The sequence below is a fragment of the Myotis yumanensis genome, unplaced genomic scaffold (genome assembly GCF_028538775.1).
Source record: "Myotis yumanensis isolate MYYU_CA2020_CCGP unplaced genomic scaffold, mMyoYum1.0.hap1 SCAF_5, whole genome shotgun sequence".
Taxonomy (NCBI): Eukaryota; Metazoa; Chordata; class Mammalia; order Chiroptera; family Vespertilionidae; genus Myotis; species Myotis yumanensis.
In genome coordinates this window covers 33,711,644-33,733,721 of record NW_027223756.1, presented here as the reverse complement: position 1 = coordinate 33,733,721, position 22,078 = coordinate 33,711,644, and the positions used below count along the sequence as shown (strand labels likewise).

Here is a 22,078-nt window from a genome sequence, read left to right as displayed (position 1 = left end):
TGGCCGAGACTCAGGTGCAGCGTAGCCCTCGCTTTACCAGTTCTAATCACGTCATAGGGGCACGTGGTTCTGGATACTTCGCCACCTCCCCCTCAGGGGTGGATTGTTGACATCGCCACCGGTAGATCACGTGACCTTACGTCATCCCACCTCCTTCGCCTGAAATCTCCACCCCGCTTGCGTCCCCCTCTCCCCACTCGGTCGGACCTAACCTAGTGAAAGGGGACGCATCAGGGTGGTGTTTCGGCTTTGTTGTCTCCTAACCCACGATGATCTAGTCTGAACACAGAGAATACTCATTTTCCAATTAGTTCAGGGAGCACCAATGGCAGGACCTTGTTGAAAAGCTACCGCAGGAGCTCTCACCCGTGCCCTCCCCTTTCCTCCCCCCCTCGCGCCGTGGTACTGGCGGAGGGCGGAGGGATCTGGAGGCGGCGGAGGGAGACGTCATTGCGGGGTTGTTTGTGCAGCCTCCGTGGCGGTGACCCGCAGTGATTCGGCCGCCGCGCCGGGGGGTGGGGGGGGCCGCGCGGGACTCTTTTCTTTCAGACGGACCGCGGGGCAGCTGTGGAGCATGTCGACCCCCGCCCGGAGGAGGCTCATGCGGGATTTCAAGCGGTAAGGCCCTTCCCCTCCGCCTGGACGACGGCTCCTCCCCGAAGCTGCGGGCCTACCGGACGCGGATCCGGGACACCTTCCTCTTGGGGTCCTCAGAGGGCCGGCGGTGGACCCCCCGGGAGCGACGGGAGGCCAGTTCCGACCCCCGTTCGCTATCCCTCCCTCCCCAAAAGTAAAAAAAAAAAAAAAAAAAAAAGGCTGTGTGCACCTAGGATTCCCCGCTGCCCGCTTGGGCCAGCTGCCTGACTTGTCGCCCTGCCGTTGAAACCTTACCCCCGCGCCTGCACCCTGCGGTACGGTACCCCTTCTCGAGACCCCAAAAGGGAGCCCTTGCAGAAGCTTTTTCCTCGCTGACTCCACCAGTGAGCTTTGTTCGACGGGCCTGCGGTCTCCTCGGAGGGGCAGGGTGGAGGCGAAAAGGCCCCCCCCCCCCTTTCTGCAGGGAGGGTGGGGTCAGCCTCGGGAGGTCGGAGGTGGTTAACCCATCCCCCGAAACCCGACTCCCCCCTCCCCCGCCCGCCCGCCGGCCGGCCGGCCAGGACCTTGAGAACTGGCTCAGGCCTGGGACCGAGCTGGCAGCGCCGGCTGCCAGGACCTTCTGCAACTCCGCTCCGGGGCCTGGTGCATAAAGCCCTATCTATAGTCTCCAAAGTCTGGAAGAATGCCTTCCCCGAGGCAGGCGCTAACCTGATTCTCCCAGGGCCTCCTTTTGTAAAACAGGGTTTTGTTAGGAGACGTGGGGGGTGGTGAGGAGGAAGGGACTTTTTTTTTTTTTTTTCAGTTGTTTACCTTTTACTTTGAGGTACGGTGGGGGGGGAAGTAATAGAAAACGTAGCGTTGCGATCCTCTGTTTTTCTGAGACCTGCCCTGATTGAGATGAAATTTGTAGTCTAGAAACTTAGATCAGCGGCTCAGGAAGTGGCCTCTCAACTTGGCCATGATAAAATCGAAGGTGAGGCCTTGGAAGCCGCTGTTCTGGGCTTTGACCAGTTTCTCATCATTGAATGTATTTGTCACTTCTCTTAGCCGGTTATCTTTGGTGGGCGTCCAGCAGCATCATTCCTGTAAGGCTTCTGTTCGTGGCCCAGTCTTCTTGAGGCTGACTAAAAATAACTGTCTTTATGTGGACTGATTTGAAAGTATCATACCAGATGACAGTCACTGCACATATATATATAGAGAGAGAAAATACAGCGTTTATTTTTTACTGAGTCTTTGAAAGGAGATGCCCTATTTCATGTAAAAGTCATCTTCTAAAGCTTGAAATCAGTAGTTTCAAATTAGCTGAAATTCAGATGAGTGAAATTCAAATAATAAAACTTCCAGTTCGTGCCTATTGTTACCCTGATTTGCTGTGATTCTCTGCTTTATTCTGCATTGGACACAGGGTACCTTTGGTAATTTTCCAAGGGTCTTCAGGTTACAAGAATTTGACAGATGTTGGAAGATAGTTTCGTATTGAGTCTCCTGCTCTCAGAGGTAGTTGTAGTGTTCGTGCAGCGCCTTTAAAATAAGGACTGACGGGAAACCAAGCAATTTTGATTACTCTGAAAGCCATTGCTAATTGGAGCAAATGGGATAAAGTAGCTCTCCTGCCTGAAACTACTTTCCTAATCAAATTGAATCAAGTGTTTTCAGTCCTTTAGTGGTCACACTGAGGATTTTTTTGTTTTGAGGAGGAGGAGGAGGTTTGCACAAATAGCCATCCTTAGCACTCACACAGTCTGCATTACAGCAGCAAAATTGATGGTTCTGTTAAAATATTTTTTGCACTTGAGGTTTTTTTATTTTTGGTTGAGGGAAGTCTATATATTTTTGGTTGAGGGCAGCCTATACATATGTTAGTTGTTGAAAGATATCTTAATCTTGATGGTAATTGAAGAGGGATACTCCCAAGCCCTTTAGCATTCTAGATGATTTGTAGTGGTATCTAATAAGTATGTACCTGGGCGAGTTTTTTTTATTGTCAGATGGTTTATTCCAGCTCAGCATAAGAACAAGGAAATAGGTTTTGTTTGTGTCTCAGAGCAGATAGTATAGAGTCTATAGGTGTTCTATTTGGCCTTTTTAGTGGCCCAAATGTTCAACTTTTAAAATTACTACTACGGATTTCTAGATTGCAAGAGGACCCACCTGTGGGTGTCAGTGGCGCACCATCTGAAAACAACATCATGCAGTGGAATGCAGTTATATTTGGGTGAGTTGAAAGATAAAACAACTGATAGGTGTGGTGAGTTTTTAAAAATGAGCAACGAGGAAAAGAGACTGAGGTGGAATGGGGACCTTACAGAAACTGCAAGGTAAATTAGAAAAAACATTGCCATAAAAGTTTTATCGGTTACATAAAATTTATTTGCATTTTGCAATTAATGCATAAGATTTTATAGCCCTAGCTGGTTTAGCTCAGTGGATAGAGCATTGACTGGTGGATTCAAGGGTCCTGGGTTCGATTCCAGTCTGGACACATGCCCAGGTTGCGGGCTAGATCCCCAGGAGGGGGCGTGCATTAGGCAGCCAATCAATGATTCTGTCGTCATTGATCTTTCTATTTCTCCCTCTCCCTTTCTCTTTGAAATCAATAAAAATATATTTTTAAAAAATACATAAGATTTTATAACAACTTTGGGTTTTACCTTATAAAAATACCATTTGAAGCTAAAGGAGAAGAGATAAATGATTTTATATAAAATGTGCCAAGCAAGTGTTTATGCTTGTATTTATTAGAACTATAAAAAGGCTAGGAACAAAAACATTGAGAACTTAGACTATGGCAAGATTTTAAATGAAAAACGTTTCATAGCCCAGTATGAAATACAGGCATACCTCAGAGATACTGTGGGTTTGGTTCCAGACAACCACAATAAAGCAATTTTTTTTTGGCTGGTGGAGGGCCTTACTTTCAATTCATAAAAAAAGGCAGCATCTGTGAAGTGCAATAAAATGAGTATGCCTGTAGCTGAATGAAGACTTTGAGAAGCAGCCTTACATTCTACATATATATTGCATATGTGCTTTTTAATTTAAAATTTCCTTATGCCTTTTCTTTGGTTTTCTCAGAATTGATCTTTTTTTATTTCACTCTTTTTTAAAAACTAGGGTTTTGTGCTAAATCTTTAATTTTAAAGGGGAATATTTTCATAAACAATTCTGAGTTGCCTCTGAATTAGTTACAAGTAAGAGTCTACCTTAAAAACTAGTGGGAAAAAGAGGGTAGTTCTCCTTCTAAAGTTATTATTTTAAATTCAGGCTGTGAACATGCTTCTTTGAGACCTGAATATGCCTTGCAAGTAATAATTAAACTTCATGCTGCTGCTTAGGAAAAATGAAATTGGGGTATGGAGGCCAGGAAAAGATTTGAGCAAAAGAAACTGGCTTTCTTGATTTAGTTAGGTCTATCCAGTTTGAACTAGAAATTGCTCTGTTGAAAAATAGAACACACCTGCCCTAGCAGAGGGGCTCAGAGCATCATCCAATACATAACAGGTTGTGGGTTTGATTCCCAGTCAGAGCACATACCTAGGTTTCAAGGTTCCATCCCCAGTCAAGGCTCTTAAAGGCCCGGCCAATCGAAGTTCCTCTCTCACATCAATGTGTCTCTCTCCCTTCCTCACTAAAATTAATGAACATCATATCCTTGGGTGAGGATTTTTTTAAAAAGCAGAACATGCTGCTTTGGTAACATAGTTAAACTAAAGGGTATTGATTTCCATCTTACTGATGTAAATTAAAATAGGACCTTTTCTCTTAAGAATGCACATATTTACAAAATAACCTGTTGGTATTTGGGAGCTGAATTCTTTTTGTGCTAGAATTATGATACATTTGTTCGTGTGTGTGTGTGTGTGTGTGTGTGTGTGTGTACGCGCGCGTGAGTGTAAAGCTACCCTAAGAGGAAAACTTAGAAAATAAAAGTTACCTTTTATGCCTAAATCTGTAAAAATTTAGGCCTAAGATGATACTAAATTAACACTATCTTAAAAACTCCACAAATTGTCAGGATGAGCCCCTCTTTCTGTTTGAGTTTATCCTTTCCACTCTTGAAAACCAGGAAAAGGCAGAACAAAAGAATGAAAAACGTGTTTTAATCAGAAATTTTCTTGTTTTCAGACCAGAAGGGACACCCTTTGAAGATGGTAAGTCATTCTCCTTATGTTTTCTACAGTGTTAAGAGGCTTTTTAAAAAGTAGGAAATTATGCCCTAATTTGTTTGGCTCGGCCTGCAGACTGAAGTGTCGCAGGCTCAATTCCGATCAGAAGCACATACCCCCGGCCTGGGCCCTGGTGGGGGCTCTTGCAGGAGGCAACCAATGGATGTCTCTCTCTCACATTGATGTTTTTTTCTTTCCCTCTCTCTCCCACTTTCCCTAAAAATCAGTGGAAAAATATCCTTGGGTGAGGATTAATAACAACAACAAAAGTAGGAAATTATAACACCAGTGTATCTACTTAAAACTGTTTTTTATTGTTAATAGGTCAAATTAAAATTAAATACTGCTACTGAGTTTACAAGACTTTCTCCTCCCATCAGCTTGATCACCTTTGTTGCCACTCTGTTACCTTAATATTTGGCTATAGAACCTTAAGCCTAGATCATAGGGTCTGTGTTGATAATAGTTTAAATTTTGATGGCCTTTGTAGCATGCTAACAATGTTCCTGTGGTAAACACTAGGAGAGGGTAATGGTGCTTTTTTTTTCTTTTTTTAACTTTGTCATCTGTATTGATAGGATGTTGAGCTGAAATTGTTCTTAAATACACAAAGCTGTCAGTAATTTCACATACAACTGGCATTCAACACCTGTAAACAGCATTCTTGCATACTTTTTAAAAATATATGTTATTTTAAAAAAAAAGCAAATTTCCAGTTCTAAAAAAGAATTGTTAAACAGGTTTGTTTTAATTATCAAAATGGCTTCAGCATTAATGCAGCAAAGATATTTGTACAAAAATATTGATTGCAGCACCATTTTTAAGGAGATAACCTGAATGCCCAGTAGAGGAAATGGTTAGCAAATTATGGTTTAGCTAGACTCTGGAGTACTATATACCTGTTAAAAAATAAGGTAGGCCAAATGACGTTACAGAAAAATGTATGTTGCAATAAGTAAATATATGCAAGTGTGTCTGTTATGTCAAAGGATTATGTACCACACTGTTATCAGTGGTTACCTCTAGGTCAGGGTTAGGAATTAAATAGAGGTACTTAAGGACTTAAGCTTTTTACTCTACACCAAGTTATTCTCAAGAGTGGTCCAAAAACCCCTTAAGGTCCCTAAGACCCTTTCAGGGGTTCAATGTGATCAAAACTGTGTTCATACCAATACTGAGACATTTCCTTTTTTCACTGTATTGACATTTGCGCTGGTGGTACAAAAGCATTATTGACTAAAACCAGGACCTAAGCAGTTTAATGTCTTGGCATAAATCAAGACAGTGGCACCAAACTGTACTAAGTGGTACTTTTTATATTTTAAAAAATGCCAGTTTCACTTAATCTCTTGGTGAAAAAGTGGAAATTATTAATATTATTAAATTATGATCCTTGAGTATACATCCTTTTAATATTCTGTGTGATGAAGTGGAAAGTATGTATACAGCACTTTTCTTGTATACCAAATATAATGATTGGAGGAAAAATCCTTCTGCAGTTGTTTGAGTTGCAACTTGAACTACTGCTTTTTTCATGGAACATTCTTACTTGAAAGAATGACTGACAGACAAACTGATTATTTAGGTTTGAGTATTTGGCAGGTTATATTCTCAAAAGTGATCTAAGTGAGCTGTTAGGTCAACAAGAGCAGCTGAACAGTGAACCAATATTTTCCAAATGTGAATGATGTAAAGCTTTATTTATATGGTTTCAGATTCTACATTGCAACTAACCTTTAAAAACTTACCATTTCTTTGGTGTAATATAAAAAAATACCTAGTTATCTGAAAAGGCTATGGAAGTACTCCTTTCCTTTTCATTTATATAATTGTGTGATGCCTGATCTTCATGTTCCTCAACCAAAACAGCATATTGCAACAGATTGAATACAGAAGAAGCTAAGAGAATCCAGCTGTCTTCTGTTAAGATAGTCATTAAAGAGATTTGCAAAAAATATAAAACAATACTTCTCACTAACTTGATGAGAAGATATTTGTTGTTTTTTCTCATTAAATGTTACTTAGGTAAATGTGTACTGAGTTTATAGTTCTTAATGATAAATATTTTAAGATTTTTGAGTTATAATTTCTAATACAACACATATTGATAGTTACAGCCCCTGGTGTGCTGGGGGCAGCTTGTACTGATTTGTGAGAACAGATTGTTAAAAGTTTTGGGAATTTTTGCAATTATTAGAGAGCCAATATTTAAATATGAAATTATTTTTTATTTTTGGTGGAGATACCATAAAATGGTATGCTTTGCATGCATCTCTTTCCAGCTTCACATTCAGTGACTTCACATTGAAGCTTGGTGGAATGAGAAAGTAAAAAGGGTCCTGAGCCCTAGTCGGTTTGGCTCAGTGGGTAGAGCCTGCTGGCTGAGGGGTCCCCTTCAGTCCCGGGTTTTGTCCAGAGCCTGTGCCTCGTTGCAAGGCTGGATCCCTGGCCCTGATCAGGGCCAGTGTGGGAGGCAACCAATCGATGTATGTCTCTTTCACATCGATGTTTTCATTTACATAATTGTGATTATCTCTTCCATTCTTTCTAAATTTCGTTGGAAAAATAACTTCAAGTGAGGATTAATAAAAAAGGGGGGGTCCGGAGACCCCACAATAGGGGGAGAACTTAAAAATAGCTGTTTCATATTTGTGTTTACTTGAAATTTTTACATAGTACATTTTTGTAATTAAAGAGAATTAAAATGTAAACTTTAAAAATACATAGGTATAAGGCTGTCTTCACTATACATTTCATAGTACCTCTATTAATATATCAAAATATGAAATAGAGACCACCTTTTATTTTGCTTATATCTTTGACCTCCCTAATTCCAAATTTCCAAACAAAAAATTGTGAAGAGGTAGAGTTTGAATATCAAATATGAGTAGTGAAGAAGATAAAGAATAAAATATTTTACTAAATACATGCCTCTTATGTTAGTAAACTGAAGCCAGGAGCTTAGAATTAGGTTGATTAAGGTTTTGTTGTTTAGATTATTTTTTAAATTTTTATTTTTTAATAGATTATTTTTAATTTTTTTTTTTTTAGTTATAGTTGGCATTTTTTTTAAAAAGTGGCATTGGTGACATAAGGGAAAGAACTGTGTAGAGACACATGGAAAGGTTTAAACTTTCATTGACTTGGTTAGGAATAAGTTTTTCCAAGGGGTTGTAGTTAGAGGGAGGACCTCTCTAATCTACTCACCTTTAAGGTGAATTTCCTCAAAGTAAAAGGACTTTGGATAGTGAATAAACACAAAAGAAGTCTAAAAAGACAAACCCCAAACCACTAGTAGTGTTATTTCTGTGAAATGGATTTGGAATTGGAGTTGAGAGTTCTTAACTTTTCTGTTTACTGTGAACAGATTTACTTTGTTAAAATGCATAATTAAAAAAAAATGCCTATGCTTCTATTGACCAAAAAATACTGATATGGACTGACCAAAATGTACTGTGTTGGTCTATAACCAGCAATAGTAGGCAGTTACACTTATGCTTACCAGTACTGATTCTTGGCATATTTAAGTGAAGGGATTCTTACATTAGCTCCCAAGTCTCCAATCTGAGTCCATTGTATGTGGTAGTCACCAACTCAGAAATCCTCTGGGCACCCTCCCCTCTTCTAAGCTGTAATAAATTGTCCAAATGTGCATTTTAAATTTAGTAGCTAGAACCAAATTGCCTTTTAAAAATGTAACAGTTATTCCCACCAATAGTATGTGAAAGTGTTAGTTTCCTATGCTTGCCAATGCTAAGTGTGTTGTCATTCTGACATAAATTGAAGTATATTAGTATGTTTCATATGCTAAACCAAAATTCACATGAATGTTTATGTGGTGCAAAAACCAGTATGGGTTGAAAATTCATTGATGAAGAGATTTAAAAGTTATGCTTGTCTGTACTATAATTATTTTGGTTTGTTTTCTATCTAGGTACTTTCAAACTAGTAATAGAATTTTCTGAAGAATATCCAAATAAACCACCAACTGTTAGGTTTTTATCCAAAATGTTTCATCCAAATGGTAAGTAGCAATTTTGTTTGACTTTGCAAATGATAAAGGGGAGGGGGAAAGGCTTGTTTCCTCCTTCTAGGCCTTACCCCATAGCTCTCACTCCAAGGGCCCATTTCCAGATCAGTATTAGTCACAAATCTTACCAAGGTTCCAAATTTGAGATAAATTTGTTTTGTTTTAACAACTTCTGATTTTAAAGTAATATCTATTTGTAGAACTGTGAAAGATGTTGAAAAGAATTTGTCACTTAAAATTTAGCTTTTAAAAACACAAATAAATGCTTGTACAAAATTGGTATGTTCTGAATAAAGTTAAGTACCTAATTTTTTATATACTATGAACATTTTCCCTTATTAAATATTTCTACACCATTCTTAGTGGCTACAAAATGTTCTGAGTTTGCCATAACTTATCTAATCAGTGTCCAGTTGTTTGCAGCACTTTTGATATTCTTGAAAATAAATCTTCTCAAACACTCCTGAATATTTCTTTCTTTTTTAAAAAAAATATATTTTATTGATTTTTTTACAGAGATGAAGGGAGAGGGATAGAGAGTTAGAAACATCGATGAGAGAGAAACATCAATCAGCTGCTTCCTGCACACCTCCTACTGGGGTTGTGCCTGCAACCAAGGTACATGCCCTTGACCAGAATCGAACCTGGGACCTTTCAGTCCGCAGGCCGACGCTCTATCTACTGAGTCAAACCAGTTAGGGCCTGAATATTTCTTTAGAATAAGTTTTTAGAAGTGGTATTACTGGATCAAAGGCTTGTGTATTTTTAAGGCTTTTTAAAATAGTTTTACTCTTTTTTCCTCATTCCTATTTTCACTTTCAGAAGTTTATTATTTTTCATAAATGATTGCTGAGGGACCCTTTTGTAGTTAAATTTGTCCTTTCCTGACTTTGTGCTCTTTACTTTTAATATATTTATATTCCTGATTGTAAATTACTGTTTGAAAGACTTATTTTCCAAAATATTTAAGCTCTCTTTTTGTAACCTTTTGCTCATTTCAATGTGATCTTCCCCATCAGTTAACTTCTTTTCAGAAGGCACATATTCAGAAGTCTTTCTGATTGCATGTAGTCTAGTACTGCAAACTGCATGAGTGGGCTATAGGCAGGTAGAGCTCCCTACTCAGAGGAGTGTTTTTGTGTACGTGGAACCAGTGTGACTTCCCAATAATAGATTTAATTTCTTTTGCTTTTTCCTTCCAGCTGCCATTTTTTTTCTTTTAAAGCCAAGACAGGTTTAATTGAATGTTTTGTTTCTGTTTTGGGGAAATTCCCAAGTTGCTTACTACTCTGCTGTTGCTTTATTCTGGCTTAGACTTTATATTGAATCAACCCAAATTATAGTAAGGGGGCTCTGTACATCAAGGTGGAATAGGCTGTAGAATGCACAGGGAGTATATGTGTATAGGTGTAGGATTAATAGATTTATGGAGAAACTATATTGTTATTTTTGATCATTTAATATTAATAGCATCGTCTCCCTTTTTTCTGCTATCAGTACTTTTTTATTGTTAACTTCCTGGTTTACTTTATTAACATCTTTATAGAAATATAATTCATACTAGGGGCCCAGTGCACAAATTCATGCACCTTGAAAGGAACTGTGGACTGCGAGGCTGAGGTGTGAGCAGGGCCGGTGCCAGCAGCAGGTGTGAGCACGGGAGCAAAGAATTTTCAGTAACCACCAGAGGCTTGCCCCAATGACAGCGACCGGCACCCCACCTTGGTCTGGCATCCCCGCTCACCTGCTCCACCATCCTGCTGCAGCCAATGCCCACCATGTTCCACTCGCGCCCCCTGGTGGTCCGTGCACATCATAGCGACTGTTTGGTTGTTCTGCCGTTCAGTCTATTTGCATATTAGGGTTTTATATAGAGAGATACCATGTTCTTTACCCATTTAAAATATACAGTTCAGTGTTTGTTTTAATAATTTTTATTGAATTCAGAGAGGAAGGGAGAGGGAGAGAGAGACAGAAACATCAATGATGAGAGAATCATTGATTGGCTGCCTCCTGCATGCCCCCTACTGGGGATCGAGCCTGCAACCCAGGCATGTGCCCTTAACCAGGAATCGAACCATGACCTCCTGGTTCATAGGCCAGTGCTCAACCACTGAGCCATGCGGCTAGGCCAATTTTAGAATCCTTTCTGATGTTCCTTTGGATTTATAGTAAGTAAATTGACTTGTTTTTAAGCTGAGTTTTAGGATCTGGTCTAAAGCTAACAGTTGGAAGTACCTAGCACATGGATAGTAATGGGTAAGAAGGATAGAGCCCTGTGGTATGACAGCATTTAAGTATACTTTGCCTCGTCTTCTCCCCCTGCTCCCAAAAGCTGCATTGCTGTTTTTATGTAGAGTGATCTGGCTTGCTCTAAAGACTTCTAAAACTTGTTAATTACTTTTATTTTTTAATTATAAAAGGAATGTATACTCAGTGCAAAAACATCACAAAATACAAGAAAAGATAAAACAAGATCTTTCATAATCCTACTATCACAGTTATCTGCTAGTTACATTTTGACATTGAATCTTACAAATGTTTTTGCAACTGCATACACCTCAAATGAAGATAGTTACAATTTTTTACTATAAATGGAATTATATTATCCTGTATAAATAATTGGAAAATTACAGTATTAAGGTAATATATTGTGGATGTCTTTCTACATTAGTTAACATAGGGTAGATGTGTATCATTTCTGTTGACTAGTGTGGCAGTGGTTATATGAATGTAGCATTGCAGGTCCCCTCTTTATGGGCCACAAGGTGGTTTCCAGCTTTTCACTCTTATAAAGAGTGTTATAGTGAACATTTGTAAATAAAATTTTGTAGTTCATGATTATTTCTTTTAGAGTAATTTCTGGGAGTGAAATTGCTGTGTTAAAAAATAAACTTTAGCCCTAGCCGGTGTGGCTCGGTGGCTAGAGTGTCGGCCTGTGGACTGAAGGGTGGTCCCAGGTTCAGTTACCGGTCTGGGCACATGCCTGGGTTGTGGGCTCGATCCCCAGTTTGGGTGGGATGTGCCAGAGGCAGCTGATCAATGATTGTCTCTCATCATTGATGTTTCTGTCTCACTCTCCCTTCCTCTTTGAAATCAATAAAATATATATTTTTAAATAACCCCCCGCCCCCCAAAAAAAACTTTATTTAAGAATATTTAGAAATAGGGAATTTAAACAGATTTACTATATGTGATGTTGAAAAAGTTTTAACTCCCACCCAGCCTCCTCATGAGAAGGTACAAAATAAGAGACCTTATTTAGGACTGGTTTTCCTGTGAGAATGGGGCTTAGTTATTGCCTAATTTTCAAAACTTCTGTGTGGGCCAAGCGTTCTATTTGTGGTAAAGCTTTCTCTTAGTAGATATGACAAAGTTAATATGTAACCAGTTTTAGTGTTGTCTTTGCAGTGTATGCTGATGGTAGCATATGTTTAGATATCCTTCAGAATCGATGGAGTCCAACATATGATGTATCTTCTATTTTAACCTCAATTCAGGTAAGTGTGTATTAAGATGCATCATAATTTTTCAAGACTCTGTGGTATCCAATCAGCTCTTTTAGGCATAATCTAAAGACCGAGTGAGCAAATTAACTTTCCCAGCACTGAGGTAACCAGTGGCAGAGCTCAGACAAAAAACCCATGATTTTCAGACGTCTGGTCTCCTTTTTCATTAGTGACCACCTTAGATCAAATCCACAATTATTTTCCTGTTTATGTGTAAGTTAATGTTCACACAGGCCAAGTATTTGTGCCCATGAAGTATAGCCAGAGATTGTGGAGAAGAATAAAAAATCTCAGGGAAAGATAAAAGATGATTGCTTAAAAAAAACCATAGGGACCTCAAGAAACTGCCAAGTGCAGAGAATTGAGAATACTGCCCCATCCAAGAAATTGTCTATACTAATAAAAGGGTAATATGCTGATTAGACTGGAAGTCTTCCAGACATCCTTCCAGACGTCCTTCCGGACAAAGCCATGGTGGTGGGGGCCTAGGTAGAGGCGGTTAGGGGCGATCAGGCCGGTAGGGGAGAGTGGTTAGGGACAGTCAGGCCGGCAGAGGAGAGCAGTTAGGGGCGATCAGGCTGGCAGGCAGAGTGGTTAGGGGTGATCAGGCAGGCAAGCAGGTGAGTGGTTAGGAGCCAGTGGTCCTGGATTGAAGAGGGTGCAGGCCCTGCTGAGGGGACCCTCCACCCCCCCACACACAAATTTTGTGCACCAGGCCTCTAGTATATATGTAAAAGAAAGTAGCATAACTATTTGCCAAAGCACTCTGGCAGAATATTTCACAGTGGACCTTGAATGATAGTTTTCTGGAGGGGTGGAGAGAGGTATGTTTTATTTAGTTATGTGGATTTGAGAGGAGCAGAAGTAATGTTTTGGTTTGTGAACTTTTTAAAGCTTTGCTTTAATTGGGATCATCTTATAAACATTGTTTTTAACCTTCCTATTTCATCCCTTTGCTGCTAGATATGTTTTATTGATTAAAGGAAACAAGATTATCTAACTTATAGTGAGACATTTGCCAAATAACTACAATAATAGAGCTTAATGTTGGAAAAGGTTTGTTACTAAGCTATTTATAGGTGTTGTATATTAACCAAATCTGCAAATCAAACTGCTCACTTCCTACTTTAATGTTAGTAGGCTAAAGAAGATATTCTTCTCCAATTTATTCCAAAGGTCTTAAGGCAATTGAGAGTGATCTGTTTTAGAAGCTTTTCTCTAGCAGTAGGAATCTTCTCACTGTATTTATCAAGCCATTTCTGAAATTATTTAGACCTAAAAATATGTAAGACATACTAATTTCTGCCATTTTATATAACTTCTGTGCTCCTTATCTGACCCCTGTTAATGCAAAGAACAACTCTGCAACTCTATTTTTTTCTCTCTTTCCTTTTAGTCTCTGCTGGATGAACCAAATCCAAACAGTCCAGCTAATAGCCAGGCAGCACAACTTTATCAGGAAAACAAACGAGAATATGAGAAAAGAGTTTCAGCCATTGTTGAACAAAGCTGGAATGATTCATAATAGACAACTGGTCTGTTAATCTTTTTCATCATTGTTGTGTATAATTTACCTCTCAGTAGAAAGGCTAACAAATTTTAAGTGCCACCAGTTTTAAGGATTCTGCAGAAGAAAAGTCCTTCAGTTTAGAACCTATAAAAGCTTGTGTATCTTGATTAATGTACTTTTTATTGCATGGTGTGAACTAAGTTATTGCTTACATAAATTTGTAATATATCCTGTTTGTATTTTTTTCCAAGTGTATAATGTTGGTGTGGAGTTTTCATGACAGAATATACACATTTTGTAAATCTGTACTTTTTTCAAATATTGAATGCCTTATTTTTGAATTCTTTAGATTTTTAAATTGGAGAAAAGCACTTAAAGTTTTTTATATATGAATATTACATGTAAAGCTGTTAAAATACATAACTTCAAGAGACTTTGTCACTTATTTCCTTATCTATGTAGGAGGGTTTAATAAGTCTCTAGCTCTCAATCAATTGATAGTTTCATTTCCAATTTCAAAAGAACAGATTTATATTTTATCAAAAAATTCTTCAAATTTGATTCTAAATACTTATAATCTCAAACTTCATTTTTGAATGCACCTGTATTGCTTTCAATTGAGCAATTATAAATTGGTTTGTTCTGTCCAACTCTGTACTTAGGCCACTTTTACTGTTTCTTCATGCTCTACTTACTGTTAAACTGTGCCTCTTGTGAGTTCACAATTTGCACCTCTACCATGAGGAATTAGCACCTTTACCTTTAATGAGCAGAGAGCTGATGCAACTTATTTGCTGCTTGATAGCACTTTAAAAGACTTTTGATAATGAAGAAAGTAAAACCATAAGCATTTACCAAACATCCATATCCCACTATTAGCAATGAATAAGAATTTCAGTGGACGAGCAAGGCAGACATTTTTTAATCTCCTAAGTTGTATAAAAGTTGTACTGCATCTAGTTTACATTTAAAACATGGTATTGTAGAAAGCTAATACAAAGCTATCCTATGCCTTCAAGTAAGATAGAAAATGGAAAATATACAAGTAAATTCTGTTGAACCACCTGTGTAGTCTTTCTAGTAGTTAAAACAGCTATTTCAGTAATCCCAAGAGTTTTCTTGTCATATTCCTACTACTATAGTAAGCTCAGAGCTGCTTCTCTATTAGAAGACTGTAAGATGGCAATATCTATAGCTTTTAGTAAGCAAAGTTTAACACTGGAAGGATAAGTGCTGATCGTTTCTTTTAAAGTTATTAGTTGGCAAATTTGGGGGTAAGTGTATGGCCTTAAGTACTTTGATACAAGTGAGAGTTCACTCACTGGAATTAATGGCCAAAACAGGGGGAAAGGTACTTTATTTAAAGATACTTTTTGGTTATTTTAAATGTGTGATGCTTTTATATTCAGCTCTAAAATTATACTTTCTATAGACATATAGTCCAGTGAGTGAAGTGACTCTGATAGTTAATACACAGTAGCAATGAGTCTTCCCTCTTACTTCATTACATGTTATTTGGATACTGCTTTGAAATCTATTTTTATGCGTAACCTGTTTTCCTTTCCCTATTTTAAACTGAAACATTTCAAGTATCGATGGGAAATTATTGAAGAAAATTCGTGCACAGGTAGGGTACCTAGGCCTGGCTAGCAGGCCTGCCATCTGGGGCGTTCCTTTGTTTTGTGCCGCCCCCTAGTGGTCAGCACACGTCATAGCGAGTGATTGAACTCCCGAGGGGACACTGCATATTAGCCTTTTTAATATATAGATTATATCTTACTTGGCAAGGAGTCAACTCTGACTCTTAAGTCAATGCATGCAACTCACCTAGTCTGCATTTCATTGGAGAAAATTCTTGGGAACGGTCTCTGAATTACTCATAGTTTTTTCCTTCAGCTTAGGCTAATGAGGACAGTGCAGCAGCTAACACACAAAGCTGTTTGTGCAGGGCTAAAGCCGATGGTGATTTTATAGCATTCTGGGCATTTCACATTCATGAAGTGGGAATTGGGCTCCGTACCAGGTGTTTTTCTTGTTGTTGTTTTTTTTTCCTTCTGGAGAGGGATGTTGTCATCGCTAGAAAGGCATTTTCAAGGTTATATCATATAAAAAAATATGTACTTTTAAACTCTACACAAATTTTTTTTTAACTCAACACAAATTTTATAAATGGTATGGCAGGAGGCTAGAATTAAGTTGTTTAGATATGAAGGTGGATTCATGTTAAAATTTAAATACATTTGTGACAAAATTCCTCTTTAACAATGACACTGTACAAGGCACTATTCTAAGAATTCTGACATACATTGCATCTCAGACTTAGTAATCCTGAGGTGTAGGTATCAAAGACTAGCAAAGTAGGTACAAAGAGATTAACTGTGACTAGCTCCAGATCAGGGGTCCTCAAACTACGGCCCGCGGGCCACATGCGCCCGCAGAAAACATTTATCCGGCCCGCTTTTGCCGCCGCTGCCTGTTGGTTAGCAGCCGACCCCCCGGACTCCCCGGGGCCTCAGTGTGCATGTGTGGAATGTGCGCCGCACTCTCCGACTCCCCTCCTTCTCTCTGTCTCTTGACTCCTCCTCTCAGTCTGGGGTGTGATCAGAGGAGTCACGAGCTTGCCTATGCAGAGCCTGCTGCTGCCTGAGGACCGAGGTAAGAACAAGTTAGGATTAATTTTTTTTTGAAGTTAGGAGGTCTATTTTTTTTTGAAGTTAGGAGAGCCTTTTTTTTTTTTTTGAAGTTTTGTTTTTTTACTTCAAAATAAGATATGTGCAGTGTGCATGGGAATTTGTTCATAGTTTTTTTAAAAACTATAATCCGGCCCTCCAACGGTCTGAGGGACAGTGTACTGGCCCCCTGTTTAAAAAGTTTGAGGACCCCTGCTCTAGATCAACCAACTAGCTAGTGATAGAGCTGGGATTTGAATTTAAATATTCTATCCCAATTTATGAAAATACTTTTGTTGATTTAGCATTATGTACAGACTGGTATCTGTCCAATGAAAAGGTTTTCCTGACCACCATTTTCCAACTCTTTTTCTAGTATAAAGTCTTGATAAAGGGACATTTTCAGGTCTCTGCTATAAAGGACTATGATTTATCAATAGACCAAAAATTTTTCTCTTCCTAAAAATATCCTTGAGTCTGCACACCCCACCCCCCAAAACATAAGTTCCATTAATATGATTAACTTCTAGAACTGATCTAAAAATTATTAATAGGTGGAGGTAATAGGGGGAAAAAGCTATTTAAAGTACCTTATTTAGTAACATCTTTTGTGCTCGGTGAATAAGGCACCTAAGTTTATTCATTTAGTATTCTTTTTAAGAAAGAACTCAGGCTTACAGCACAATTTAGTTACATCTAAGGTATTTTGATCTCTTAATTCTTTCATGTTTCAAGAGCAGAGACCAAGTTTTTAGGTCTTGGTGGTGTTTATTACAATTCCTTTATATTGCATTCAGCAATGCAAAGTCCCAAAGAAATCTGTTGGAATTAATGTATGTTAATAGAAAAGTCAATGGTTGGAAAGCTAGTAAAGGGTAAATGAAATTGTGCATAGGACCTGGGTCCTTGTGCCAAGATGTGCCCTCTTCAGTTCCCATGTAGTTAGGGAAAACAGCTGTTGTCAGATAAGGGGAAAGATTACTTAGCAGTTATTCCAGTATATAACATAGAACAAAGATATGTTGAAAGAATTGACAGTTTTCCTCTGCCCTTTCAAAAAATACAGAAATATGTGTCATTCTGTCAGTAATTTCTCTACACCATCACTAGCTTTTTTTCTTTTTTTAAATATATTTTATTGATTTTTTACAGAGAGGAAGGGAGAGGGATAGAGAGTTAGAAACATCGATGAGAGAGAAACATCGATGAGCTGCCTCCTGCACAACCCCTACTGGGGATGTGCCCGCAACCCAGGTACATGCCCTTGACTGGAGTTGAACATGGGACCTTTCAGTCCGCAGGCCGATGCTCTATCCTCTGAGCCAAACCAGTTAGGGCTTTTTTTCTGTTTTTAACCTTTTATTATAGAAAATATCTAACAGGAACAAAAGAAGATAGAAAATATATTGACCTTCCATAGGTTCATCATCCAGGTTCACATTTTTTTTTCTTTTCATTTTCTTTTTTTCTACCTGACTTCTCTCTTTTTCTTTCCATCACCATGTACCCCCTCTATGGCTTCTTCCTTCTTCACCCAACCCCTCATACATCCAAAATCACCACACTGTTGTCCATGTCCGTGGGTTCTCTCTAGTTTTTTTTTCTTTTTTTACTTCATCTCTACACCACACCCCAACACCACCAACAGACAAGTACCAAATGATTTCACTCATATGTGGCATTTAATGAACAAACTGAACTACCAAGCAAAATATAGACAGCATTATACAGAACAGTCTACTTTTTTAAAATTATCTCAGAGATCCTTTAACTTGAACATGGCAAACCAGATTCCCTAATCAGCATTTCTAGCCATCACCCCTTAATTGAGGTCATCGGTACTTTTCCTTCTCCCTTCTTGCTCCTCATAGACAATATCCTCAACCACACACTCAAACCATGAGTGATATGGATCACTTCCTCTTAGTTCTTACATATGTTGGTAATTTTCTCATCCAGCTAGTTAAGAAGGTGTACGACCTTTACTTTGAATTCTTTCTCTGACATATTGCTTGCCTCCATTTTATTTAGTTTCTTTTTTGGCGATTTCTCATTTTCTTTCCTTTGGGGGTTTCCCTAAATGGGGTTTGTCCCCCTATTTTTGCTGTCTCTTTCTGGCCTTGGGGTCCAAGGGGTTGAAGGCCCTAGCAGTGCAATGATCTGGGACTCACTAGACTGGAGGCTGGGTCTACCTTCAGTTTCACACCTTTATTGTCTGCTCTGAGCTGTACCCCTTCCTCCCCCGACTCTGATCCCTCAGTTGTCCATTTCAGGTTCTCATGGTGGGCGGGGGCATGTGCACAGTTCATCTGGTATGCAACTCCCTGTGAGGGCCCAGAGCCCTCTGGCATGCAATTCACTGTGTGACCCCAGCACCCAAGGCAGGATGACACCCTAGAAACCCCTGGCAGCACACATGCAGCATGGTCCTGTGACCTGTGGCTGGGCACACCAGGCTGAACCAGCAGCTCTGAACTGGGCGGGGGGTAGAGCACAGGCCAGGTGACAGCTCCACAGTTTGAATGGAAAAGGCATGCCCTTCTGCAGCCCTGAGGATGGAGCCTGGTCTGATGGGGTGCTCATTTTTTTCTTTCATGTAAATGTAAGTTAGTTGAGACATTTCATATATTCCCAGCTTGGCCTCAAAGGTAAAACGGCAGGAATGAAGTAGTTAGAGTTCACTAAGTGCCAGGTGCTTTCCCAGACATTAGTTTTTCCACTGAATCCTCCAATTAAAGGATCATCCCCACTTTGCCGATCCCTATCCTGAGGTGAAATAACTTTGGGAAGCATCTCCTAATTCACATCTACTAGGTTGAATTAAATATTCTTAAAAAAAGAAATGTCAAAGGGAAAGGAAAATGCAGCCTTAGAGGATGAGATTTTGGTGCTAGCATTCACATCAAAGCAAGGTCTTTAGGCCCACACAGTTCAAGGTTGACCTTACTACTACCTTCACTAAACCAGGGGAGTACCAAGACTTGCCTTAGGCCCTAACAGCATCTTCCTCTCAAGCAATAGGTTGGAGGGCTAGTCAAGGATATTTTGGGTTCATTAGCCTACTTTTCCTAGGCAGAGAAAGAAAGATGGGACTTGGGCCACAAGTACCAGGGTGATATTTTAAGGAGGCACCCTTTTCTGACAGCACTGCTGGAGAGAAGCTCTGGTTCACATGGTCTAGAATAGATAAGAATTCATCAAATGGGAGCTTATTAGTCTCAATTTTTACGATTTGATTTCTAAGGGCGTCTGTTCAGATGGTTACCCCAACTCCTCAGCTGGTCCTCTTACCCATAGGCAAGGCTTCAAGCCCACCTCCATGTCACAGGAACATATGCAAAGGACTCTGCCCCTACAGCTGGCATTGAGAAAGCCCAAACCAAAAAAGGGCAGCCAATACTGCCACTCCTAGCCCTGGGAGTCATGACTTTGAAGGGACAAACTTTTTTTGCTTTTCACTAAAAAAGAAACAGGCATTACCATTTGCTCTCTATTTATTTTAATGAAAAGTGAGCCATGTGAGATTCTGTTTCTCCACCAAAGAATTTGTGTATTTGTGTTTGTGTCCATGACAAGCAGAGAATTTTATTTTTTCTTAATATATTTTTATTGACTTCAGAGAGGAAAGGAAAGGAAGAGAGAGAGAGAGAGAGAGAGAGGAACATCAATGATGAGAGTGAATCATTGATTGGCTGCCTCCTGCACAACTCCCACTGGGGATCGAGCCTGCAACCCAGGCATGTGCCCTGACTGGGAATCAAACCCGGGACCCTTCAGTCCACAGGCAGACACTCTGTTCACTGAGCCAAACCAACTAGGGCACAGAGAACTTATTTAGTGTGTACTCTATTTGTTGAATGAAACAATATACATTATGACCAAAATTCTGTTTTAAGTTCTAAAACTTGTGCCCCTTAAGATTTGTGTTTAGCCTTAGCTGGTTTGGCTCAGTGGATAGAGTGTCAGCCTGTGGACTGAAGGGTCCCAGGTTCAATTCCAGTCAAGGGCACATGCCCTGGCTGTGAGCTCAGTGCCCAGTGGGGAGCGTGCAGGAGGCAGCGGATCAATAATTCTCATTATTGATGTCTCTATCTATCTCTCCCTCTCCCTTCCTTTTGAAACTCAATAAAAGTGTATTTTTTAAAAAAGATTTGTGTTTACTTTTATTCTACAGAACCAAAAGGTGTCCCTAAACTCATCAAGAATCATTAGATAACAGAACTCCCTAGAAGTTAACAAACTCCTTCCAGACATAAGAGTACCCAGCAGAGAATTTAGAGCTGGACAGCAGGTAAACACTAAGTTATCTGACATATGGGGTAATATAAACCTCATTTCAGATGCAACACTCTATTTTCATGGCCATTTACTACTACAGATAGCAAAGCTTCAGGGGTGGTGATAGTGTCATTCCTCCCAATGCCTGTGGAATAGGCAAGCACAGATCCTAGTGGATCCTGGAAAAGTTCAGAGGGAATCTTTCCCCTGCAAAGGTAGAGGATTGATCAGGTGGGCCACAGACTCTTAAGAATGTTTCAAAAAGCAATTTTCTGGATAACATAAAAGGGTATCACTTAACTGAGCACCCTAAACTGTTCTTGTGCTTTTCACAAGGTATTGAAATTTATGTCTTTAACAGAAAAGATCCTCTTTTAGTCATTATTTGAAGATAATACTATACTATGTCTCTTCCTAAGATATCACTTGATCCTCACCCCATCTTGGGAAAGACTATATATATGAAGAGGCCAATATCTTGTAGCTTATATCTGGTGCGAGCTCCTGTTTGAAAGCTAAGAGTGGACCATTTTACCTACACCACAGGAGTGCTGCGATGCAAAAAAATTGGATTTCAATGCCAGAAAAACATGAGGATAAAATTATAAAATATTATTTAATTTTATAGGTAAGATAGCCATATAAGTCATAAAGATGAGAAGAAAAAGGAGCTGCTTAAACTGAGGAAATAAGAAAAGCATCAGAAAATGGTATTAGATAATTTGATTTTGGTTAGCGAAGTCTTCAAAAATAAACTGATGGGGATGGGGGTGGAGAAGTTTATCCATCAGTACACAATTTAAGCTTGCTGTATGCAATAGATATATTCCTGATGGGATATTATTAATTTAATGGGACATTATATCTTCTAGAGAAAAAAGAATCCATCATGAGAAACCCATGGAAAAATGCATTTTAAAAGTGAATCACCAGCCCCGGCCGGTGTGGCTCAGTTGGCTGAGTGTCATCCTGTGCACCGTGAAGTCATCAGGTTTGATTACCAGTCAGGGCACAAGCCCAGGTAGTGGACTCAAGCCCCAGTAGGGGGTGTGCAGGAGGCAGCCAATTTTTATTTCTCTCTCTCTCGCCTTTCCCCTCTCCAAAATCAACAAAAACATTTTTAAAAAGCAATAACCACACTCTGACTTTCCACTTTATAATTTGGGTTTTTAAGCCTCACAAATTTCTACAAATAATTAGGATGAAAGAGACTAGGCTACATTTGAGGAAAAGAAGAGGTTAAGGCTCATTAAGCATGTGCTTGGCCCTCCATCTTAATCCTTGCCATAGCTCTGGTAGTAGTTATTTCTATGATC

General features: G+C 39.3%; 1 protein-coding gene across 1 annotated transcript; it reads left to right on the top strand.

The window, feature by feature from the left end:
- The first annotated feature begins 465 nt into the window (after positions 1–465).
- On the top strand, positions 466–15,943 carry UBE2B (ubiquitin conjugating enzyme E2 B). Its single transcript, XM_070414994.1, has 6 exons — positions 466–618; positions 2,735–2,815; positions 4,726–4,751; positions 8,701–8,790; positions 12,208–12,296; positions 13,702–15,943. The coding sequence occupies exons 1-6, from the start codon at positions 575–577 to the stop codon at positions 13,828–13,830; spliced, it is 459 nt and encodes a 152-aa protein (XP_070271095.1). The 5' UTR covers positions 466–574; the 3' UTR covers positions 13,831–15,943.
- The last annotated feature ends 6,135 nt before the right edge of the window (positions 15,944–22,078 follow it).

Bases quoted from the DNA above. Each gene is read 5' to 3' on its own strand.
- UBE2B (XM_070414994.1), top strand. From the start codon at position 575: ATGTCGACCCCCGCCCGGAGGAGGCTCATGCGGGATTTCAAGCG. The intron at 619-2,734 runs GTAAGGCCCTTC...ACGGATTTCTAG, and splicing joins CTCATGCGGGATTTCAAGCG to ATTGCAAGAGGACCCACCTG. The intron at 2,816-4,725 runs GTGAGTTGAAAG...TCTTGTTTTCAG, and splicing joins TGGAATGCAGTTATATTTGG to ACCAGAAGGGACACCCTTTG.